Source organism: Pan troglodytes, chromosome 10 (assembly GCF_028858775.2).
Source record: "Pan troglodytes isolate AG18354 chromosome 10, NHGRI_mPanTro3-v2.0_pri, whole genome shotgun sequence".
NCBI classification, from domain to species: Eukaryota; Metazoa; Chordata; class Mammalia; order Primates; family Hominidae; genus Pan; species Pan troglodytes.
Genome location: NC_072408.2, coordinates 97,936,263 through 97,959,444, shown reverse-complemented (window position 1 = coordinate 97,959,444; position 23,182 = coordinate 97,936,263). Strand labels below are relative to the sequence as shown.

At 34.8% G+C, this 23,182-nt stretch overlaps 1 protein-coding gene across 1 annotated transcript; it reads left to right on the top strand.

The window, feature by feature from the left end:
- The first annotated feature begins 14,537 nt into the window (after positions 1-14,537).
- LUM (lumican) lies at positions 14,538-22,655 on the top strand. The gene is made up of 3 exons (XM_509260.9): positions 14,538-14,905; positions 17,309-18,191; positions 21,883-22,655. Exons 2-3 carry the CDS (start codon positions 17,330-17,332, stop codon positions 22,035-22,037), a joined length of 1,017 nt encoding a protein of 338 aa, XP_509260.3. The 5' UTR covers positions 14,538-14,905; positions 17,309-17,329; the 3' UTR covers positions 22,038-22,655.
- The last annotated feature ends 527 nt before the right edge of the window (positions 22,656-23,182 follow it).

Below are 23,182 nucleotides of genomic sequence, written 5' to 3'. Positions count from 1 at the left end.
TGTAATTTCACAAAATGTTTTGGAAACCGTCCTAAGTAGAGTCATGGCTTCTCAAAGGTGGCCACATTTTAATTTTCAGAACTTGTGAATATTTTACATTATATGGCAATAAGGGATTTAGGTAGCTGAAAAAATTAAGGGTTCTAGTCATCTGACCTTAAGATAAGGAGATTGTCCTGGATCATCTGAGTGGACCTAATGTAATCAGAGCAGCTTCGAACATAGAAGAAGGAGACAGAAGAAGCAATGTCAGAGTGATATGATGCAAGGAAGACTCAAGTGGCCACTGCTGTCTTTGAATATGGTGAATTTAGGAGCCAAGGTATTTGGTGGCTTTTAGAATCTGGAAAAGGCAACAAAATGGATTCTCTCTTAGCTACTGCAGAAGTAATGCAGTCCTGCTGGCACTTTGATTTTAACCCAGTGAAACTTATTTTGGGCTTCTGAACTACAGAATTATAAGATAATAAATTTGTGTTGTTTTAAGCCACTACATTTTTGGTAATTTATTGTAGGAGCAATATAAACTAACACAGGAACTCACCTGGGTCCGTTGTCTCCTGCCCTCACTAAGCTCCCTGCACTCTGTCCTTGGTTCTGTTACTGCAGAGTCAACCACCAAAGCAGGGTGTCTTAGTCCGTTTTTACACTGCTATGAAGAACTGCCCAAGATTGGGTAATTTATAAAGGAAAGAGGTTTAATTGCCTCATGGTTCAGCATGGCTGGGGAGACCTCAGGCAACTTACAATCATGGCAGAAGGTGAAGGGGAAGTAAGGTACCTTCTTCACAAGACAGCACGAAGGAGAACTGCTGAGCAAACGGGGAAGAATCCCTTATAAAACCATCAGATTGCATGAGAACTCACTCACTGTGATGAGGACAGCAAGGGGAAAACCGCCCCCATGATCCAAGTACCTCTACCTGGTCTCTCCCTTGACACATAGGGATCATGGAAATTGTAACTCAAAATGATTTGGGTGGGGACACAAAACCATCACAGGGGTCAGATGGGAGTCAGAGCACCACATTGATGGGTTCATGATTGATGTAAAAGATGAGGGTGCAAGCTCATGAGCTACAATCTGCAGATGCAGGAGTCAATCAGTAATGACACAAGAGGAACAAAAGAACTATCACACAGTTCCCTGTAGCCACTTCTTATCCTAGCCCTCTATCACCAGGAGGATAAGCTAAACTTTCCCACACACAGATTACATCTCATAGAAGATCATGGTGCGATTGTTAAAATCCAAAAGATTAAAGTGACTTTATAAATTAAAAGGACTACTTAAATAGAAATCAACAAAATACCAATTATAAAAATTCAAAATGCCAATTTCCTACCATCCAGGTTTGAAAGAAGAGAGAACAAATAAAACATGAAAAATAAATATGCTAATTTTCTTTGTAGGCCTGAATATAGTTTACTAATTTTCAACCAACATATAATGAATAATTATTGGGTTGATGCAAAAGTAATTGTGGTTTTTGTCATTGAAACGACAAAAAAACCTCCATTGAAATGACAAAAAATGCAATTACTTTTGCGCCAACCCAATACTCTGTGGGTAGCTAGCTTTCAGTCTTTTCTGAGGCCATGTCTGAACAACAGAAATATTGTTGAAGACCCTGAATCTTTTGACATCTTCTTTTCTTACATTTTTATTATATGTGGACAGAACAGGTAAGCAAGAGTCAGCCCCCAATGAATTCATCTCTCCATCCCCTGTGAGAATTTTCTGTTTAACTCTGAATTTCAACCATTGTAGTCATACATTTTGTTTTTATTTCAAAGAAAACAATAATAAGGCAAAGACACTGTCTCCAAAAGACAACTGAAAATGCACAGAGGTTAGAGGGGGGCTCTTCAATTGGTGTAGAAAACCATAAGAAATCAGGGATGTGGAATCTGAGACCCTCAAGAGAAGACTGTTTTAATAGTGCGAAGAAGGAAGTTCTTTGTTACTTATTGGCATTAGGCCTTCAGATTTGGGGTAACAGAATCTTCTACTACACAGAGAGATAGAAATAGAAGGATGAAGATAACTTACTTACACTACTTGATTATTCTAGCCTCTTTGAATGCTTGTCAAAAATGTAGATTCCTTGGTCATGCGTATGTAATCATGATCTCCAAGGAAAATCTCCTAGGTATCTATATTTTTTAGAGTTATTTGGATGATTTTGATCAACAACCAACTTTGGAAATCATTGACCTATTTCAAAACCTGAATTATGGCCAACTCTAACTAGAGAAACCAAAAAGTATAGCTTTAAAGAAATGGAAATATTTCAACCAACTAATTGCTATCAAAATTAGTAAGTATCGTGTATCACCCATTTTTGTTCTTGCAAATTTTAGAAGGACTTTTATTGACATCAAGGTAATTCCCTTTTTGTGGAAAAGAAGAAATTCAGCCTGGGTTGGAATATAATAGGTTTGGGTGAGTATCCAAAGATATTTATTCTGAAGAAGAGAAGCTTAGAAGCATACTAGAGTTTTCAATATTGAAATAATTATCATGAAAATTTCTTTGTGGCTTATGAATAAGTCAACTACAACTTGCTTTTTAAAACCCCAGAGCTATTTTCTGAAATTCCCTTCTGAAGCTTGGGAGAAACCATATAACCCTGGAAAATGTGTATCATTTAAAAGTTTATTAACTACTTAATCCTAAAGTTCACCTATTTCCTTGCAAATATAACCAAGGAAGGATATTTGGAATGACAGGTACATATTAAATTTCAGAATCAAAACTTTCAACACTAAAATGAGGAGTACTTACACCATTTTCTGTTAGAGGTCTATTTGTTTTTAGTGGAATCTATTTTCTAATGAGTCAACATTATGTCACTTTCAAAACATGCCACAGGACATTGGTACTAAAAAACACACAGTAGGATTATTTAAGTCTTTAAAACCATATTTTTATGAGGATATGCCTATTGGACTCTTAGGAAAGTTTTCATTTGTTAATAGGTTAAGTTAAAAATATTTTTAATCGCCTGAGCGCCGTGGCTCACGCCTGTAATCCCAGCACTTTGGGAGCCCAAGATGAGTGGATCGTTTGAGGTCAGGAATTAGAGACCAGCCTGACCAACATAGTGAAACTCTATCTCTTCTAAAAATATAAAAAATTATCTGGGCGTGGTGGCGGGTGCCTGTAATCCCAACTACTCGGGAGGCTGAGGCAGGAGAATCGCTTGAAACCCGGGAGGCAGAGGTTATGGTGAGCCGAGATCGCGCCACTGCACTCCAGCCCAGGCAACAAGAGCAAAACTCCGCCTCAAAAAAAAAAACAAACAAACAAAAATTTTTTTTTAATCTTACATGTTACTTACACAGTTAAACCTTTGATGAATTTAGCTCCTTGAAAAATGGTGTGTTCTGAGCCATTATAAAGTTAATTCAAAGAAAAAGGAATTTACTTCTTTGAATGCCACTGCAGACCTTATTCATGAATTCTGTCGCAGAGAATGACCCATTTACTTGGGCCTTTAAAACTCTCCCTCTGCCTGGAATTGTTTGGACTTTTTCCCCTGGCTAACATCAGCTCATTCTTTACTCTAAATTTTCATCTTGGTCTTCACCTCCTTTTTAGAAACCTCCAATAACACGGGGGGGATTGTGCCTAAGGCTGCTGCTCTATGATCTCCACGTATTTTATTCACTTTCCTTGTGTTAGGCCTTTCTTGTGTTGCTATAAAGAAAAAAATGAGAATGGGTAATTCATAAATAAAAGAGGTTTAATTGGTTCATGGTTCTGTAGGTCGTACAGGAATCATGGTGCTGGCATTGGTTCCATTTCTGGGAAGGCCTCAGGGAGCTTTTACTTACGGTGGAAGGCGAAGGGGGAACAGCAGTTCACATGGCCAGAGTAGCAGCCAGAGAACAAGTGGTGGGGAGGTGCCACACATTTTGTAAACAACTAGCTCTCCTGAGAATTCACTCACTGTCTCCAGGACAGCACCAAGACGAGGGTTCCTCCCTCATGACCCAAACACCTCCCACCAGACCCCACCTTTAATTCTGGGGATTACAATTCAATATGAGATTTTGAGAAGACATCCAAACTGCATTACTTCATGTTATCATAACTGTATGTTTATTTGCATCTTTTCCAACTAGAATTTGTGCTTCTTGAGGTCAGGGGTTGTTTTCTAGTGTACCTAAGTCTTCATGGATATTCATGTATGAACTGATGAATAAATGCTTGGTTTTTTCAAGGAGCAAATCAAAAATTCTAAGTTGTTCTACACTGATTTTATAGGTTTGTATTGATTTTAATTCGAGTTGTGCCATTACTTATTTACTAATTCAGTGCATAGGATCTTTAACATTCTTAATTAGGCTCTTACTTAGTGGGAAAGAAAGAGAGATCATCTTATAGCTACTTTAAAAAGGTTTTGATAATTTTTCTGATGTCGCCTTTACTTTCTGGATCTCATATCTTCACCAAATAGCTGATTTTAGAATAAAATAATAAATAGAAAAATTGGTTCCAATGAACTGATTAATAGAGGAAAATAAAATATGTATTGAAAACATAGTAAAAATTTTACCATAAAAAATTACACATGTCAAAAGACACTAACTTTAAAATAGTATAAAAAAGTAAGGGAAATCCTGAATCACAGAAAAGAAAGTCAAATTTATTTAATGAAAAAACAGATTTAATAAAAATTACCAAATACACACCAAAAAACACAGTAGTACTATGTATTGACTCACAAAATGGAAAAGCAGTGGTCCGTGACCACTCAAGATGGCTTGCCAATTAAAGGAAAAAAAAACACAAACATACACATGTGAACACACACACACACACACACACACACACACGCAAACACACATGCCAAAACAAAAAAGCCAATACGTTTTAAAAGTACAATCAATCAACAGGCCCCTGTGTGGGATGTTCCCCTCCCTGAATCCATGTGTCAGAGGTTGAGGGGTGAGGGGAGGGAGAACATTAGGACAAATACCTAATGCATGTGGGGCTTAAAACCTAGATGATGGGTTGATAGGTTAGGTGCAGCAAACCACCATGGCACATGTATATCTGTGTAACAGATCTGCACATTCTGCATATTTATCCCAGAACTTAAAGTAAAATTAAAAAAAAAAACCAATCAATCTACAGCAAATACAAAACTCAGAAGGACATACACAAAGACAGAGAACTTATAAGGGGATATTTTTGTTTTTATCTTGTTCAGTGTGTTGGGGCTTAGAAAACAATATCCCAAAATATGATGTCTTGACATGCTGAACTAAATAACAGCCTCAAGGTGTCTCTGACCTCTCCCCCACAAGCACAGGGAGGGACTCTCTGGAATTTCCTTACCTGACTAAGGAACCACCTTTCAAAAATAAATGTTAATATGTTAAGACACTTGCCACCCCTGGAAATCTCACCAAATAACTAGGAAAGATTAACCACCAAGGAAGAGAAAAAACTAAAATCAGGGGTCACCAGGCCCAGATTGACTTTTTGTCTGTTCTTCAGAGGGCATTACTGAAAGATTACCTGGGAGACTATCCACATACTACGACAACCTTGGTTCACAGTGCAGAGTTATGCTCCTGATCTTCCTGTAACTTGTCAGTCCCATTAAGTTTCTTAAGAGATTCATTTCAAAGAAAATGTCTGCCTACTGGGTCCATTAATTCTCCCTAAAAATAATTCAGTACATCTCAAAATTGCCACATTTCTCTCATCTCTCCTTTACTTATGAAGAAGGGTATATAAGCAACTGGACCTCATTGGGTTATTGGGTAATCACTTTCCTGTGATTTTGCTCTATGCACATTAACAAGTTTGTACATCTTTTTCTCCTATTAATCTGCCTATTGTTAATTCACTTCCAGCAAACTTCAGAGGGTGGAGTAGAAGCTTTGCCTATTTTTTCCTACACCTGATTACATTGCAATTGCGTATTCTAAATTCTATATATCTTTAATGTCACCTCTCTAGTCCAAGCCATTATCTTCATTTCTTGCCTGGACTAATACTGTTGTGTCCCATTTTGACTTCCTGCTTCCTCTTGTGCTTATAATCACCAGCTTATAATCTACTTATAATCTACTGCTTATAATCACCAGCATCCTAAAACACTTAAAAATCCAAAATCCATAGCTATAGTATGCCCTGAATGACTTCCATGAACCCATTATCATTACATGTCTAATAACAATTTTCATGCCGCTCAACCACCAAGCTTTTACCATCTGGCCCCCATTCAAAATCCTGAAACCTCTACATTGAACATCTTTTCTTCTACTTTCTCACCTTTCCCTATCCAGTTTAAATATCGGTTTATCCTAGCGGGAGGCCTTCTCTGCTTTCTCAACCTTTTATTCTCCCTCACTGCCTGCTCATTACTTTATTTATAACATTTATGATAAGTTGTTATTTTTATTTGGTTTTATAACTTTTTAAGTGTAAATATTAGTATAAATATCAAGCATATATGTATAAATATTAATGTTATTAAATGTAATTTATGTAAACATAATTTGTATGTTTCAGCTTACATAAAATAAATCACTATATGCTTAAATGCTTTAAGTGCTTAATGTATCAATTTATTTAATACTCAACACCCACATGATAAAGGTAATTAATTCTATTTTATGAAAGTGGAAAATGAGGTTTAAAGAGTTTATGTACGTGGACAGTGATAGCTGCAGAGCAGACGAGGAAAGGCATAGAAGCAAAGATTCTGATCTCGGGGAATTTGTTGCTCCTATACAATGCAACACCGTCCTTGTTATTCTCTTTCATACATGCTGAAAATGACGGATCTCTATAACAGTAATAATAACTAACATTTATTGAATGCTTACCTTATGCAAAGGATTATTCAAGGATTTCACATCCAGTAACTCATTTAAACTCACAAAGAAAGCTTTATGAGGTAGGAACATGACCATTCTTGTTTCAGTGATAAACAAACTAAGGCTAAGTGGATTGCCTAAGATCACACAGTACAGATGTTGTAAAGAAGTCAACTGCTAGAATGTATTCACTAATTACATATACACTTGCTGATTACTAGCGGACAGAAGACAGCAGAATGTCTGATGTCATCACTTTTCTATTTGTAGTTGGTATAGTACAATTTGTATGTACTTTTTATTTTCATATTTGAAATAATATATTACACATCTTCCTATTTAATTTGAATTAAATCCCAGGCTATGTGTAATTATTATGTATATGATAATCAAAACATATCACACCTTAACATCTGGCAGACATGCTTCACATATGGTGGTGTTTATCTGCTATGAGAGCTTCAAAGCACACGTCAGAGAAACACCTGGGTTTGAAGTCTGAAAGAAGACTGTAACTGTTATGGGCATATTTCTTGTGCTTTACTTGCTTTTATGTGAAATAAAGAGAAGTTTAATTTTTTCTTGCTTATCCTGTACAACAAAATTGAAACCTTTATCAGCATCAGCCATCATAGGACTATATCTTCCAGGTTTGGCTGGCTCATTGATTAAAATAAAATAATCTGAACCTGAGGAAAAGATTAAAAATATATCATTTAAAATTATTTAACACTTAAAGTGGGATCCATATTCCATTATGATTCTGGCATAGTATGGAGTTTTCAAAAGTTAATTAATTATTCAGGTGCAATTAAAAGCTAGATGTTCACAAACACACAGATGAATGCAAAGACAATCTACCCTTGGATGTCAAAACACAATATAATAAAGTTGTCGACTTCTTTAAGATAACCTATAAAATCAGTGTGACTGCATTCAAATACGATTATGTTGTTTTTGCTATAACAAAATTTATATGGAAATTCATCTAAAAATATAGACAAATGAAGAATCACAAGCAATATTCTGGAAAAATATTCTAGAATATTTTCCTTCAACAAATATGTGTGGAGAGCCTACCTTGTGTCAAGCCTAAGGGACAGATCAAGTCCTTATTTTCGTGGAAGTGACATACTACAAGGGTCAAAGTTAAAAAATAAATGATTAATAAATATACTAAATATTAATATAATTTCCAAGAGTGACAAATGATAAGAAATTATAATATATTAAAATGGTAGAGAATAACTGAGGCAGGCTCTAAGACTACTTCAGATTTTGTGGTTCAAAAGCCTGTCTGAGGATGCAGAGACCTAAGTGAGAAGCAGCCAATGATAAAACAGTCCAGGGCAACAGTTCGCTAAGTGTGTATGATGAACCTTGGGACCCTTTCAGGAAGTCCAAAATGAAAAAAATGTTTTTCTGATAATATTAAGATGTTATTTGTACTTTTCACTTTAATTATCTCAGAAGTGAGCAATGGGGTTTTCCAAAAACCATGTGACATGTGACGATGTTATTGTTCTGATGGCTGTAGAATAATTGCTTATGTATTTTTATTTTTTCTAGAATTTTCTGTAGTCATGATTTTGGAATATAAATGTGCTTTTCGTGGTTAACTCAGCTTGTTCTCAGTAACACTATGTATTCCTATTTATCTTTGTTTATCTCTGCTATTATTTGTGCAATCTAGTTATTATCCAATAAATCATTCTTTTGTAATCTTTGCAGGCTTGTTTTGTAATACTATTTTTATTTGTTCAAAGTTTGTTAACTCTTTAAATTTTATTTAACATATTTTTATTTTGAATTTAATGTTATATTCAATGATAAAAAATTATAATATATTCTTCTTATATTTAAAAAATGAGGCCAGGTGCAGTGGCTCATGCCTGTAATCCCAGCACTTTGGGAAGCTGAGGCAGGCGGATCACCTGAGGTCAGGAGTTCGAGACCAGCCTGGCCTACATGGCGATACCCAGTCTCTACTAAAAATACAAAAATTAGTCAGGCATGATAGCAGGCACCTGTAGTCCCAGCTACTAGGGAGGCTAAGGAGAATTGCTTGAACCCTGGAGGCTGAGGTTGCAGTGAGCAGAGATTGCGTCACTGCACTCCAGCCTGGACGACAGAACAAGACTCCATCTCAAAAAAAACAAAACAAAACAAAAAACCACATTATCTTCCAAAAGGGAGATAGAAGACTTTTTTCTTAACCCATAGCTACACTGCACAAAATTCATATATGAAGGAGTTCTCTGAATTATGGGAAAGAGCACCCTTCTCCAAAGAAAGTAAGTGAAAATTAAAATAGGCAACAGAAATATAATGAAAACCAATAAATAATGTTAATAAATATTATTAATAAATAATGAAATAATATTTACCTTTCAATTGTATATATTAATAATTTGATTTATTTTGTCTTATACAAGAAAACATTTTAAATATTTTTACTGTAACAACTGAATTCTAGCAACATTTTGAGACCAATCATTCAGATTTTACAGAAAAATGAGCTAAATAGTTAACTGTAGATGTAATGGACTCTAAAAGCCAAAAATTATTTGTTATAGCTTTCAAACTGGAAATTGCAAAGCCACTGACCATTTTACTAGATAAAGCAAATTGCATGGTCTGAGAAATACGCACAAACGCTGAAGACTACAAAATCCTTGCTGAATGTCTGCTGGACAAAAAGTCAGCAAAATAAATCACAGCGAGCTACTTTCCAATGATACAGTAATTAATCAAAATAAAGATTTACTCAAGACATGAAGATTGAATTAATACTATATCTGTGGATTGTACTTTTGCCTTACAAATGGACAAATCTACAGCTGACTCTGGTTGAACTAGCCACTTTTTTTCTGGAACCCATTTTTAATTAAAAGTGTGGTTTGTCAGATTAGAGTATTTGGTAAATATACTCTCAAAAAATAAAGTCTATTTTTCGTTTCAAGAAAAACAACTGAGAGAGTTTGGCAAAATTTAAACTTTCGAGCAAAAATTAGAATTTGGAAATAGTAGAAAACCTTCCTTGATGTAATTTTAAATACCACATTGCAACTAGCCTTTGAGAAACTACCACTTGATGAGTTCTGATTGTTCTTCAAAAAGAAGAGTAGTTGAAAAAAATAAAAATACCATTCCAAAACAAGACTACAAAGATTACAAAATAGTGATTTATTGGACAATAACTAGATTGCAGAAATAAAAGCAGACATAAACAAAGATAAATAGGAATACAGTAGTGTTACCGAGAACAAACTGAGTCATTGAAAACACATTTGTATTTGAAAATCATGACTATAGAAAATTCTGGAAAAAGTCAGAACACACAAGCAGATCTTCTACTAGCCATCAGAACAATGTCATTGTCAGATGTCCTGTGGCTTCTGGTAAAATTCAATGCTTACTTCTGAGATAATTAAATTGAGTTGAAATTGAGTTGGAATTTAAATGGAATTAAATTGAGTTGAAATTACCTAAAAAGGCTACTAATAATGCTTGTTTTCTCAATTAAATATTTATGTAGGGTGAGTTTTTCATTATATGCATCAATCAAAGCAACATATCTTAACAGATTGAACAAGGGAACAGACGTAAAAATCCAGCTGACTTCAGACATACATTAAATAGGTGTGCAAATATATAAGGCAATACCATTTTTCTCATTGTTTTTTTCTGGAACATGTTAATATTTTCACAAAAATGGTATTTATATTAACATGGCATGGACTTGTTATTTTTATCATAATGATAATTACTTAAATGCTTTAAAATATTTCTCAGTTTTAATTTTGAATGTGATACACACTGGTAGATGGACTCCACATATGTCTTTGGGGTCCTCAAGACATCAACAAATTTTAAGTACATAGAGTCCTGTAGGCAAAATGTTTGAGAAACGCTAGTCTGTGGGAAGAGCATTTCAGTCAAAGAGAACAGCTGGTAAAGGACCTGAAGTAGGAACAGACTTCTCATATATCAGGTCCTGGGTAAAGGCCAAAACGGCTAGAATGTAAGGCAGAAGGAGGAAAGAAAATGGCATCAGGGAGTTTAGCCATGGTCAGATGCTTTAAGGTTTGATAAGCCTATACTTCAGGAATAAAGAAGGGAGACTGGCACTACCAGATATTATTTAAGAAATAAAACTTTAACAATTAGATCATAGATATTTTAAGCTTGATCATATTCAAACTTCATGAATGACTGGTGAAAAAGTGTATTCTCATCTACCTTTGATGGGAGTGATAAGCAGAACCACATTTTGGAGGTAATTAGGTAATAATTATAAAATTTTTAAATATGTGTACAAATTTGTGTTCTTCAGAAAGCCCACTTACTTTTGGGATTTTCCTTAAGCTATCTTGCACAAAACTTCCTCAATACAGCATTCCTTATCATGAGAAAAGAGGAATTTCTCCCAAAAGCAAATTTATGACTGTGCACTTACCTAAGTGAAGAAGTTATCTGAGTTCTGAACTGTCTGAGTTATCTCATAGGCTGCCATAAAAGAGGAAAGAGGAATGAAATTCTCTTGTGTATATAAGACATGTCTGAAACATCTGAATTAATAAAGTCTAAACAACAATTACTTATAGAAAGTGCAATTGGAGAGTTAGTTAAGCCAGGGGTTATTTAACGTTTAACCTTATATACTGCTATGCTGGTTAATATTTTGGTATAGTGTTCCAATGTATATATATTACTCTTATAATGCACACTTATTACTGAAAATCATATAATAAACCATATCATTGATAATTCCAAAAATGTACTTGTCATGTAAGATACTAAGAAAAATAAAAGCAATTGTAGAGTAAGTTTGAAAATACATACAGCTATGAGTATAAGGACTATGTAAATAAAAGATAGTTTCATGACTTGTAAGATGCTAAAATTAAGAATGGGAATTAGATTGTTGTGAGAAGAGAAAAAATTCAAGTCCACTCCACTGTATGATTTGAAAGCATAAACGATTTACTCAAAATATGCTTTCATTTAAAATGTATCTTTTGAGATAAGCAGAATAGACAAAGCAGGTACAACCAATTTAAAGATTAAAATTCCATTTTATGTGATAGTGCTTTGCAAATTTTAAGAGAAATCAAGTGTTCAATATTAAAAACTAACAACTACATTATGGTATATCCATATAACAGAATTTCATGTAGCAAATAAAAATGACAGTAGAGAATGATATTTAATGATATAGAAAAACATCAATGATTTACTGTTATATGAAAATGGGTCTGGCACTATAAGCATAACGTTATGATATATGTGAAAACCAAATTGTCTGTGTGTTTATGTTTATACCCACACATTAAGAAGATATACCAAAAGATAGTTATCTCTGGGATGGAATACTTAATTTATTCTTTTCCCCTGTAAGTCCAGGGCTGGGTTCAGAACACGGTGTGTGAAACAGTCATAACATACTTTATTATCCTTGCTGGTCTCAGGTAACAGGGAATCCAGTCCCTGGGCTGAAGAGGGCAATTCCATCTTTTTTTTTTTCTTTATAATTTAAGTTCCGGGATACATGTGCAGAATGTGCAGGTTCGTTGCTTAGTTACACATTTGCCATGGTGGTTTGCTGCTGCTATTGACCCATCATCTGGGTTTTAAGCCCCGCATGCATTAGGTATCTTTCCTAATGCTGTCCCTCCCCGTGCCCACCAACCCCTGACAGGCCCCGGTGTGTATTGTTCCCCATGTTCTCACTCATAAGTGGGAGGTGAACAATGAGAACTCCCATCATTTTAACCTGTATTATGATGAAATGCATTTAGCCTCCAATGCTTGTTATCACCAATGATGTGAATCACCATTGGCCAGGATGGAATGTTTATACGTTACCCAAAAGTTCTGAGATGTGGATGTGGCTATGCATGTATGTGTTAGTGTGTAATGTAAAAGGAAAGAAACTATTGCTTAATTAACATTTGACTTTTTAAATAACTATTTCCTATTTAATATTTCTGCTTTTTCTCAACTGATAGTAACATTGTCTATAAAGTATTTTAAGCTGATTGAGTGAACTACATTGTCTCAGCTCCATCCTGTTCACCCTCTTCCCAGTGAGTGAAGATGTTCATGGTTTTATTCTTACATTTACTTGTTAGGTGACTTGTAGCAAATGAATGAGACTTTCTGACTCTCCATTTATACTCCTGAAAATAGAGTAGTAAAACATACCATAGGAATTTTAATGTATGAAATTTAAAGGAAGAAATGTGAAAACTCTGTGTATAAATCATGGAATATATTAGATCCACTATAAATGTTCATTTCATTTCTTTCTATTGGACCCTGAAAATATGCTCTGAAATGCACAAAATTATTCAATTATTGGTTTCACAGAACTGGTTTTATTAAAAAGTATATGTTGACAAGACTTTACAATGAGCTAAATCCAATATAATGCATTTGAGGTCTGTTATAAATACCACAACACATGTATTGCTTTATAAAGAAAAATCTTAAGGAATGGATAGGTGGAGTTTTTCTAACAAGAGCTCAGATTATAGAATTTGATACACTCAAAATTAATACATAGCATTGTTTTAAGAATCCTCTTATAACAAGATCACTTAATTATATTCGATTGATTTATTTGTCTTTTTTCTTAATTCCTTATAAATTTATTCAGTTACTTTGTTGAAACTGAGGCCTATCAATAATTTTCTTAAAATAATATTAGGAAAAATGTTATGTTTATGAATCATCTTACAATTCCATTAGTTACTTTCAAGAAGACTACTTTTTGTTTTTGAACACTGCTATTACAAAAATAAGCCATTTATTCTAATAGTCTTTTTTTCGGGCAAATGCAGTATTAGTCATGGAGTTAATTTTCCACAAGTCTCACTGCTAAAATGTGATATAGTTATTTTTAAAGACAAAAATACAATGTGACAACTTATATTAAAATATATTGTTGTAAAAGTTCTTATAAACATGAGGAAATGAACATTTTAGAAAAAATCTCATAAATATATCTGATAAAATCACAAAATGAAATAGGCAAGGATTTAAGTACATCTCTCATTTGCTGAAACCATGCATCAGGAGCTGATAATGAAAGATATATCCAGCCAGGCCTTTGGGAGATTATAACTTTGAATAACTTTAAACTTTGAAAAAAAATTACTAGCATGCAATGAAAGATTCTTGCCTTGTGATACTTTTAGTATAAATTTATTTTTTTCTCTGTTCTTTTATGTTTTTTGGCATTAAGCTATAGAATGCTCTCCCCAAGTAAGGTTTTGGGTGAATTCCTAAACGAAATCCACAAAATAAAAAACAGGCAAGACTTTGCTGATTGGTTCCAGACCTGAATAACATAAAATGAGTCTCCTTAGCATTAGAAGTAAACTCGAAATGTTGATATTTATCATGTGTATCCAAGTGTATATGAAGCATATTTTATATTTTTAAAACTAATGTAAGTTACCCTCATGGCCAAAAAATTAAGTTAGTCCAAGTAAATCAATATTGATTTCAAAAGTGGTAGGCAATGGGATTCAATTCCTCTGAGTCTGTTCATTTGCATTTTCCTGAAATTATTTGCCCTGCTTATGATTTCTGAGATCTTTAGATAAACATGATAGTTGGCTGAGCACATTGCACTTAATTGTTGCCACAGCCACAGATGTAAAGAGGCTTGTAAGAAAAATGTTCTCACAGTGAGCTTCCTTATTTGAAGCAGGACTCAATTCTTGGTTAAAAGCTATGGTATTTGAGCTAGTTAAACACATATCTCTCTCCCATTCCATAGGGAATGAGCTGGGCTGTCCTTTCTCCCCACGTTCACCTGCACTTCGTTAGAGAGCAGTGTTCACATGCCACACCACAAGATCCCCACAATGACATAGCTCCATTCAGAGACTGGCGTGACTGGGCTGGGTCTCCCCACCCCCCTTCAGCTCTTGTATCACTCAGAATCTGGCAGCCAGTTCCGTCCTGACAGAGTTTACAGCATATATTGGTGGATTCTTGTCCATAGTGCATCTGCTTTAAGAATTAACGAAAGCAGTGTCAAGACAGTAAGGTAAGTGCTGTTTTAACTATTGCACTGGGGATGCTAACTGTTTGGGACAGCGTTTTTTGCAACAGGAACAGGAAAAATTCCAGAGCAATTTTGCCAATTGCTATTCAACAGCAAATCCACAGTTCTGAGCATTTAGTTTCACATTTTGTTAATATGTTTTCCATGATTTATAGATTTGAGATTTTATACAGTATATGCTGTATTGCTTGGCAAGAGAAGTTATAAAAAGTTTCAAGGTTAGAATGAGAAAATAGTTAAAGTAGACACAGTGAAAAAATATAGAAATTAATATGTTTGTTATGTATGCTAGTTAGTTATATATGTTAGTATTGGACCCTATTACTGGAGCAAAGAAAAGTCATTTTAATCAGCATTCAAAATATCTTTTAATAAGCATATTGTGACAATTTGTTATAATTTACAATAAACATTCTATGTTATAAAACATGAGCTAAAAGATTTAGGAACTCTTATGGATTATTTATTTCTGTTTTGTTAATTTAAAAAATTTGTTTCTTTGATATATGCCTTAAGGAACGAGTTTTTTAAAAAGTTCTGGGAAATGATTTCGTTTTTGAAAACAGCATTTTCTCTATAGCCACAGGTATTTGAAAAAACTGAGGGTAGTACAGTGTGATTTTGCCTCATAGTGGAGTCATTATATGGTTGCAAACTCTCATTCAATTCAGCATCCTTGTTTTTACTTTGCCAAAAAATATGGAAGCATTTTCCATTACTATTTAATACTCACATTATAGTTACCATAAATATTTTGGTGTATAGTAAATTTAAAATAGCTTATTAATAAAGCAAGACAAATCTTTACAGTATTTACATTCTATAACTTAAAATAACTCTGGGAATATGTCATCACGTTCTTTTTAATGCTATGCAATTATTATTATGGCCAAGTTCTGTCAGCAAAATTAAATGCCCCCATTACAATCTTAGAGAGTAATTTACTGAGAATCTGGCTACATGTTACATTATGTCAGCAATCAAAGTATTTCTAAAAGCTGTTTTATAACATTCCATCTGATCTGAAATAAAGTGCCTTACAATTTCAAATTAAAACAAATAAAAGACGTTTTCAGTTTCTAACCCCAAAGATCCTGCTTATCCCAAACTACTTTGATCCAAAAGCTTGTAATCATACTTTCATAGGAAGATATAATATTCTCAGTTATCTATTAGAATGTAGATCTTTCATCACATTAATGATTTATCTCCCAGGGCTACCAGCTTTGCCTCAGCCACAACTGTTCACTCTATAAAAGTCTAACTCTTATATTCTAATTTTCCCATATCTAAATTGCTGCACCTAAGACATTGAAATGTACTTTTTTGAGCCTCACCTTAGAAACATGTTTCTATGAGAAGATAACTGTTACACATTATTTCAAATTCATATTCTTAATTGAATAATTTACTAGATAGTTCTAACACCAGTATTAAATCCAAACTTTAAAAACATCACACCTCTCTCCCACCTCCATTCTGTGAGGCCACTAAAAGCCAGATATGCAAACCATGGCATCTTCGATTTTGGCATGAAGAAAGTAGAGAACTTGCGAGTAATTGAGAGAGACTATAACTCTAATTGAAAACTTGGAAAATACTATCTTTCTCTACCTGTTGAATCTCTTTCCAGAAAGAGAAACCTTCAGAATGTGTGACATTTTCCTGATAAACATTAGCAATTATTAAATATTACTGATATTTTGTTTAGTAAATAGCTAATTTATGAAATATTAGTTTCAGAACACAGTTTTGCAATGTGCTTTAAAAAGTGTAGAATGTTAAGCACAACATGAACTAGTATGCATGCACACCAGCACCAAGAATTCTGTTCTCCTTCCTCAGAACCAACAGTAACCAGACACTTTTAAAGGAATGTGCCTTCCATTTCCCTCCCACATACAAGCAAAACCTCAGGTTGCCCATATTCCCGTAAGGATCTTCTTCATGAGTCATTTTAATGATGTCGAATGGTAGGGTAGAGTATACAGTTAAAAACTGTCTTCTCATTCTCTTTTTTTGAGAGATGATCTGAAGCAGTAGTCTAATTCGGTGGTCAATGAACACCACCCAGAAACCTCTTACAGGAAGGCATTTCATTAAGGAAGAGCCTGAAGAGATTGACTGGAACAATTAGGCCGGGCTCGCCCAGAAGGGGGCGCACGTGTACGCAATCTAACCTGAAAGCTGCTCACTCCATAGTTGTAAACATACACCTGTGTCCTCATACCTAAATAAAAATTTAAAAGATGCCGTTAGATGCACTAAAAATAGCTATAAAATAACAAAATGCACATTTTCTAATGAATTTAATGTTGCAAATTGAATGTCTTTTTCTTGAAAGTATATATTTTTTTAATTAATAAATGTTTCATCTTTATTTAGGATTCAAACCATTTGCCAAAAATGAGTCTAAGTGCATTTACTCTCTTCCTGGCATTGATTGGTGGTACCAGTGGCCAGTACTATGATTATGATTTTCCCCTATCAATTTATGGGCAATCATCACCAAACTGTGCACCAGAATGTAACTGCCCTGAAAGCTACCCAAGTGCCATGTACTGTGATGAGCTGAAATTGAAAAGTGTACCAATGGTGCCTCCTGGAATCAAGTATCTTTACCTTAGGAATAACCAGATTGACCATATTGATGAAAAGGCCTTTGAGAATGTAACTGATCTGCAGTGGCTCATTCTAGATCACAACCTTCTAGAAAACTCCAAGATAAAAGGGAGAGTTTTCTCTAAATTGAAACAACTGAAGAAGCTGCATATAAACCACAACAACCTGACAGAGTCTGTGGGCCCACTTCCCAAATCTCTGGAGGATCTGCAGCTTACTCATAACAAGATCACAAAGCTGGGCTCTTTTGAAGGATTGGTAAACCTGACCTTCATCCATCTCCAACACAATCGGCTGAAAGAGGATGCTGTTTCAGCTGCTTTTAAAGGCCTTAAATCACTCGAATACCTTGACTTGAGCTTCAATCAGATAGCCAAACTGCCTTCTGGTCTCCCTGTCTCTCTTCTAACTCTCTACTTAGACAACAATAAGATCAGCAACATCCCTGATGAGTATTTCAAGCGTTTTAATGCATTGCAGTATCTGCGTTTATCTCACAATGAACTGGCTGATAGTGGAATACCTGGAAATTCTTTCAATGTGTCATCCCTGGTTGAGCTAGATCTGTCCTATAACAAGCTTAAAAACATACCAACTGTCAATGAAAACCTTGAAAACTATTACCTGGAGGTCAATCAACTTGAGAGTAAGTAAAAAGCAGTTCCTGTGTTTGATGTGTGCTCAAGTGTTTAAATACCTGGGCTGCACAATACAGATATTGCATCTGGCTCCATTAAAAAAACAAAATGTCGGCCGGGCGCGGTGGCTCATTCCTGTAAGCCCAGCATTTTGGGAGGCTGAAGTGGGCGGATCACCAGGTCAGGAGTTGAGACCAGCCTGGCCAACATGATGAAACCCCATCTCTACTAAAAATACAAAAATTAGCCAGGCGTGGTGTCGCACTTCTGTAATCCCAGCTACTCAGGAGGCTGAGCCAGGAGAATTGCTTGAACCTGGGAGATAGAGGTTGCAGTGAGCCGAGATCGTGCCACTGCACTCAAGCCTGGGCAAGACAGCCAGATTCTGTCTTGGAAAAAAAAAAAAATGTCCACAAAATATCCCTCTACTTCAAACAAAGAATAATTCTAGCTCAATCATATATCCAATATCCAGCCTTTCTTTGGTGTATCCAGATAAGGAACAATTAAGGTCACAGAATTTAATATGTAAGTCTTCAAACTAAAAATTCCGGGCCAACTCATCCTGCTGTGTTACCTCCTCATATATATCTCTTATTATTTTCTCCTTTATGGCTTAGATTTGTGTCCTACATTTATTTTTTGACAAGATCTAGATGAGGGAGGAAGAAATGAGTTCAAAAGTGGCACAGTTGGCAAATTCCATAGCCACAAAGAAGCCCATATTGTCCCTCCCTCCCTCTCTCTCTTTTTCTTTCTTCCTTCCTTTCTTTTTCTTTCTTTCTTTCTTTGTTTCTTTGTTTCTTTCTTTCTTTCTTTCTTTCTTCTTTCTCTCTTTCTTTCTTTCTTTCTTTCGTTTTCTTTCTTTCTTTCTTTTTTTGACAGGGTCGCACTCTGTCGCCCAGACTGGAGTGAGGTGGTGCAATCTCGGCTCATTGCAACCTCCACCCCCCAGGCTCAGGCGATTCTCCCACCTCAGGCCACCACCACCACCAGGCTAATTTTTATATTTTTAGTAGAGATGGGGTTTCACCATGTTAACCAGGCTGTTCTTAAACTCCTGACCTCAACTGATCCATCCGCCTTGGCCTCCTAAAGTACTGGAATTACAGGCGTGAGCCACTGTGCCTGGCCCCATATAGTCTCATGGTCTTCCCTGACATCAACTACTTGGGACTCACCATGTTACTCTGCTGTCATGATCATCATCTGCCTCTGTTATCTCTGTTATGGTGTGTGGCCATCACAGTGCTCTGGAGGACTGTGAAGAAGATTAAGGAGAAAAAGAAATATGATGGGAGATTCTAACATCTTTTTTTTTTTTTTTAGAAAAAAAATAGTATTACAGAGCTTTTTTTTTCTTGGGTACAATCCTGCCCCTCATTTGATATTTCCACACTTTCTCTTTCCCCTCTCTTTATTTTTCATTTATCTTCTGGATGAAGTTTGATCTGATGCATTTGGACTGCTTATGCACTTATGTGGTCTTCAGGGACATTCTTCAACTTAAGCAGTATAGATTCCAATGGGAAATTGAAGTCCACCATTTCCTACCAGGATAACTCTGCCATTAATCTTTGGCAGAGCTTGGTAGAAGAGAAAAACCATGATTCACAGATAAGGCTTTCTAAATGAAAAAATCAAGCAGGAAACATTGATTCACATATAAAGTAATAATGTCTGCAAAATAATCTATTGAATTTGAACATCTCTACATGATGAAAATTGGTTTTCTGGCCATGCTGAATAAAGGTATTGCTGTCAGAAAATATTACAATATATTTTATGCATATGATGTTTGTTAATTCTGCCAGTTTCATATAACCTCTAGTAGGGTTAAACGTTTTCATAAAGAAGACCATACTCGCCAACTCTGAAACTCCACATGTTCTTTGTTGTTTCTGAAAAGCAGCCAAGGTAAGGGTTGGTGCTGTTTGACTGTCACACAATACACAGTCAGGCTAACACAGCTAAACCCCTCTTGTTGTTTCCGGTGGAATATTCACTATGTGGCCATATGTGATTCCTCATTTTAAACATATGTGGTTAGGAGGAAGGATACTCTCTGACAGACCAAAATGCTAAAGGAATTTATGATGCTTAAGGGATGACAGAGTACATTAGATTTGGTGGGTAGAGATTATTCACAAGAGCAGGGCTACTTCTTTCTCTGAAACAAAGAAGGACACAGAAGCAGGCACATTTGAAGGTATACATTGCATGAGTAAAGGATGGAAGAGAGGTCTATGGGAGAAAGGCCAATGGCCTGTCAGTGCCAAGCTGAGATAGAAACCACAGTGCCCAGTACATAGTGGTCATTTGAAAAGGTAACATAATAGTTTCCTTTCTTTCTTCCTTATCTTTGTACATTTAGTCAGGTATTCTCCTTGTCTTTTTATGTATCACCTCAGTTTAGGTTATTTTGCCAGATAATAATCAACTATATCAACATTTCACATTCACTTAATACAGAAAGTTCCCCTTAATGTTTTTTTCTAATATTAGGGAATATATAGCCGAAACAAACTGTTTTCTATTTCAAACTTGCGACTCTAAGCATTAGCCCAATCAGAGATCTTCCTAGTGTAGAGTAGTTTGGAAAGACAGCAAAATCAAAAGGATATTAGTCATTATTTAGGACATACTATGTAGTAGTATTGTGTGAAGTGCTCTACACACCTTAATTTAATCTTCATGCAACACGGTAAGATAGATGTGTTATTTCTAACAAGATCAGATAAGTGTTCCAGTGTTGCCCACCTGGGTAAGTGGCAGAGGTAGAATTCCAAGATGGGACTATGCCCATCTTCTTTCCATTTTTCCTCACTTTCTCGAATGTTGGTACCATAGAAAAATCCCTGGAATTAACTGATGAGTTATTTTAAAAAGCATGTGTGTTTGGGGTTCAACTGAAATCTTTGTTAACTAGAGTTTGAAAATGAAAACAAGATAAAGGACTTGAAAATGTTAATCTAAAATAGACAAAGGCAAACATAGTTTCTGTGTATACACAGGTCAGTCAATTCAGTAACACTCTTGGTTTCTACTACAAAGTAAGTCAGTGTTTCATTTGTGGCAGCTTTTTGACCATGGACAAAAATAAACAAACAAACAAAAAACATGAGTTCAGATGGTGGACATGCCATGATTAGGTTTTTGCCTTAGAATTTTGATCATTGTTATGGTGTGTGATTGCTGGAATGATTTGGTTTTTGTCTTGGAATTTTTCTCATGGTCATGGTGTGTGGTTGCTAGAAAATTCTTTATAGATCATCTAGTTAACCCTTCTTATTTTTAGATGCAAAACCAAAGAGTACTTATACTGAGATTGTTCATAAAACAATGGGATCCATTTATATTTCTTCAGGTTATGCCATTTCAAAAAAATTGTTAGATAATATGACACACTTATTGAATGCCTTTTTAAAAACAACTTCTAGTAATAAAATAAGTTCTGTTATTTAAAATATTCCACTGAATATCTTGATCTACCATGATTACTCTTTACTAAATGTTACTGTGCCATTTTGGTAGCCTGAAATATGCCTTTAATGGTTGCAAATTCAAACATATACTGTATTATGACTTTTCTAAATGGGAAGAGGTCCTATTTTATAATATATTAAACATAAATTTTTTGTATTGTTTTGAGCCAGTGTACTGAAAAATGATTAATGTTTTCTATTCTTTAATTTTTAGAGTTTGACGTAAAGAGCTTCTGCAAGATCCTGGGGCCATTATCCTACTCCAAGATCAAGCATTTGCGTTTGGATGGCAATCGCATCTCAGAAACCAGTCTTCCACCGGATATGTATGAATGTCTACGTGTTGCTAACGAAGTCACTCTTAATTAATATCTGTATCCTGGAACAATATTTTATGGTTATGTTTTTCTGTGTGTCAGTTTTCATAGTATCCATATTTTATTACTGTTTATTACTTCCATGAATTTTAAAATCTGAGGGAAATATTTTGTAAACATTTATTTTTTTTAAAGAAAAGATGAAAGGCAGGCCTATTTCATCACAAGAACACACACATATACACGAATAGACATCAAACTCAATGCTTTATTTGTAAATTTAGTGTTTTTTTATTTCTACTGTTAAATGATGTGCAAAACCTTTTACTGGTTGCATGGAAATCAGCCAAGTTTTATAATCCTTAAATCTTAATGTGCCCCAAAGCCTGGATTAAATACATATGGATGTTTACTGTCTTGCACCAAATTATCTTGATACATTCAAATTTGCCTGGTTAAAAAATAGGTGGTAGATATTGAGGCCAAGAATATTGCAAAATACATGAAGCCTCAAGCACTTAAAGAAGTATTTTTAGAATAAGAATTTGCATACTTACCTAGTGAAACTTTTCTAGAATTATTTTTCACTCTAAATCATGTATGTTTCTCTTTGATTATTTGCATGTTATGTTTAATAAGCTACTAGCAAAATAAAACATAGCAAATGGCATCACTGTGTTTGACTTCTTGTGAAATTTCTATATTTTGTATATAAAACACATAAAACAATAGATTAGAAATCAAAATATATCTCTGGCCTGCAATATTTTACTGATGTGAACATAGGATTCTCCACTAAATAATTTGTCTACTTCTAGCATTCACTTACAAAGAGTTCTTAAAAACACCTATAATAGGTACTTAGATTTCACAACTTACTTAGATATTTGTCATTATTCCCATTCCTGGTGTTTTTACTGGTTCATATACAATGGTATTCTATTAGATAAGAAGCTGCTATGTGATCTCAGCACTCACTCCTTGGTTGTCAAGAAATGGTGGATAACTCACAGGATTAAAAATGAATGAATATAAAATTTTCTGAAATAGATATTTAAAAAATCATTTTAGCTTGAAGCCAATATGTCTGGATCATAGGTTTTGAGTTTATAATCCAGTAATAACAACTTTCAGCTTTCTATGAGTATATACAATTCTATACAATGATAAATACTATGCATATAATTTATAAAAATA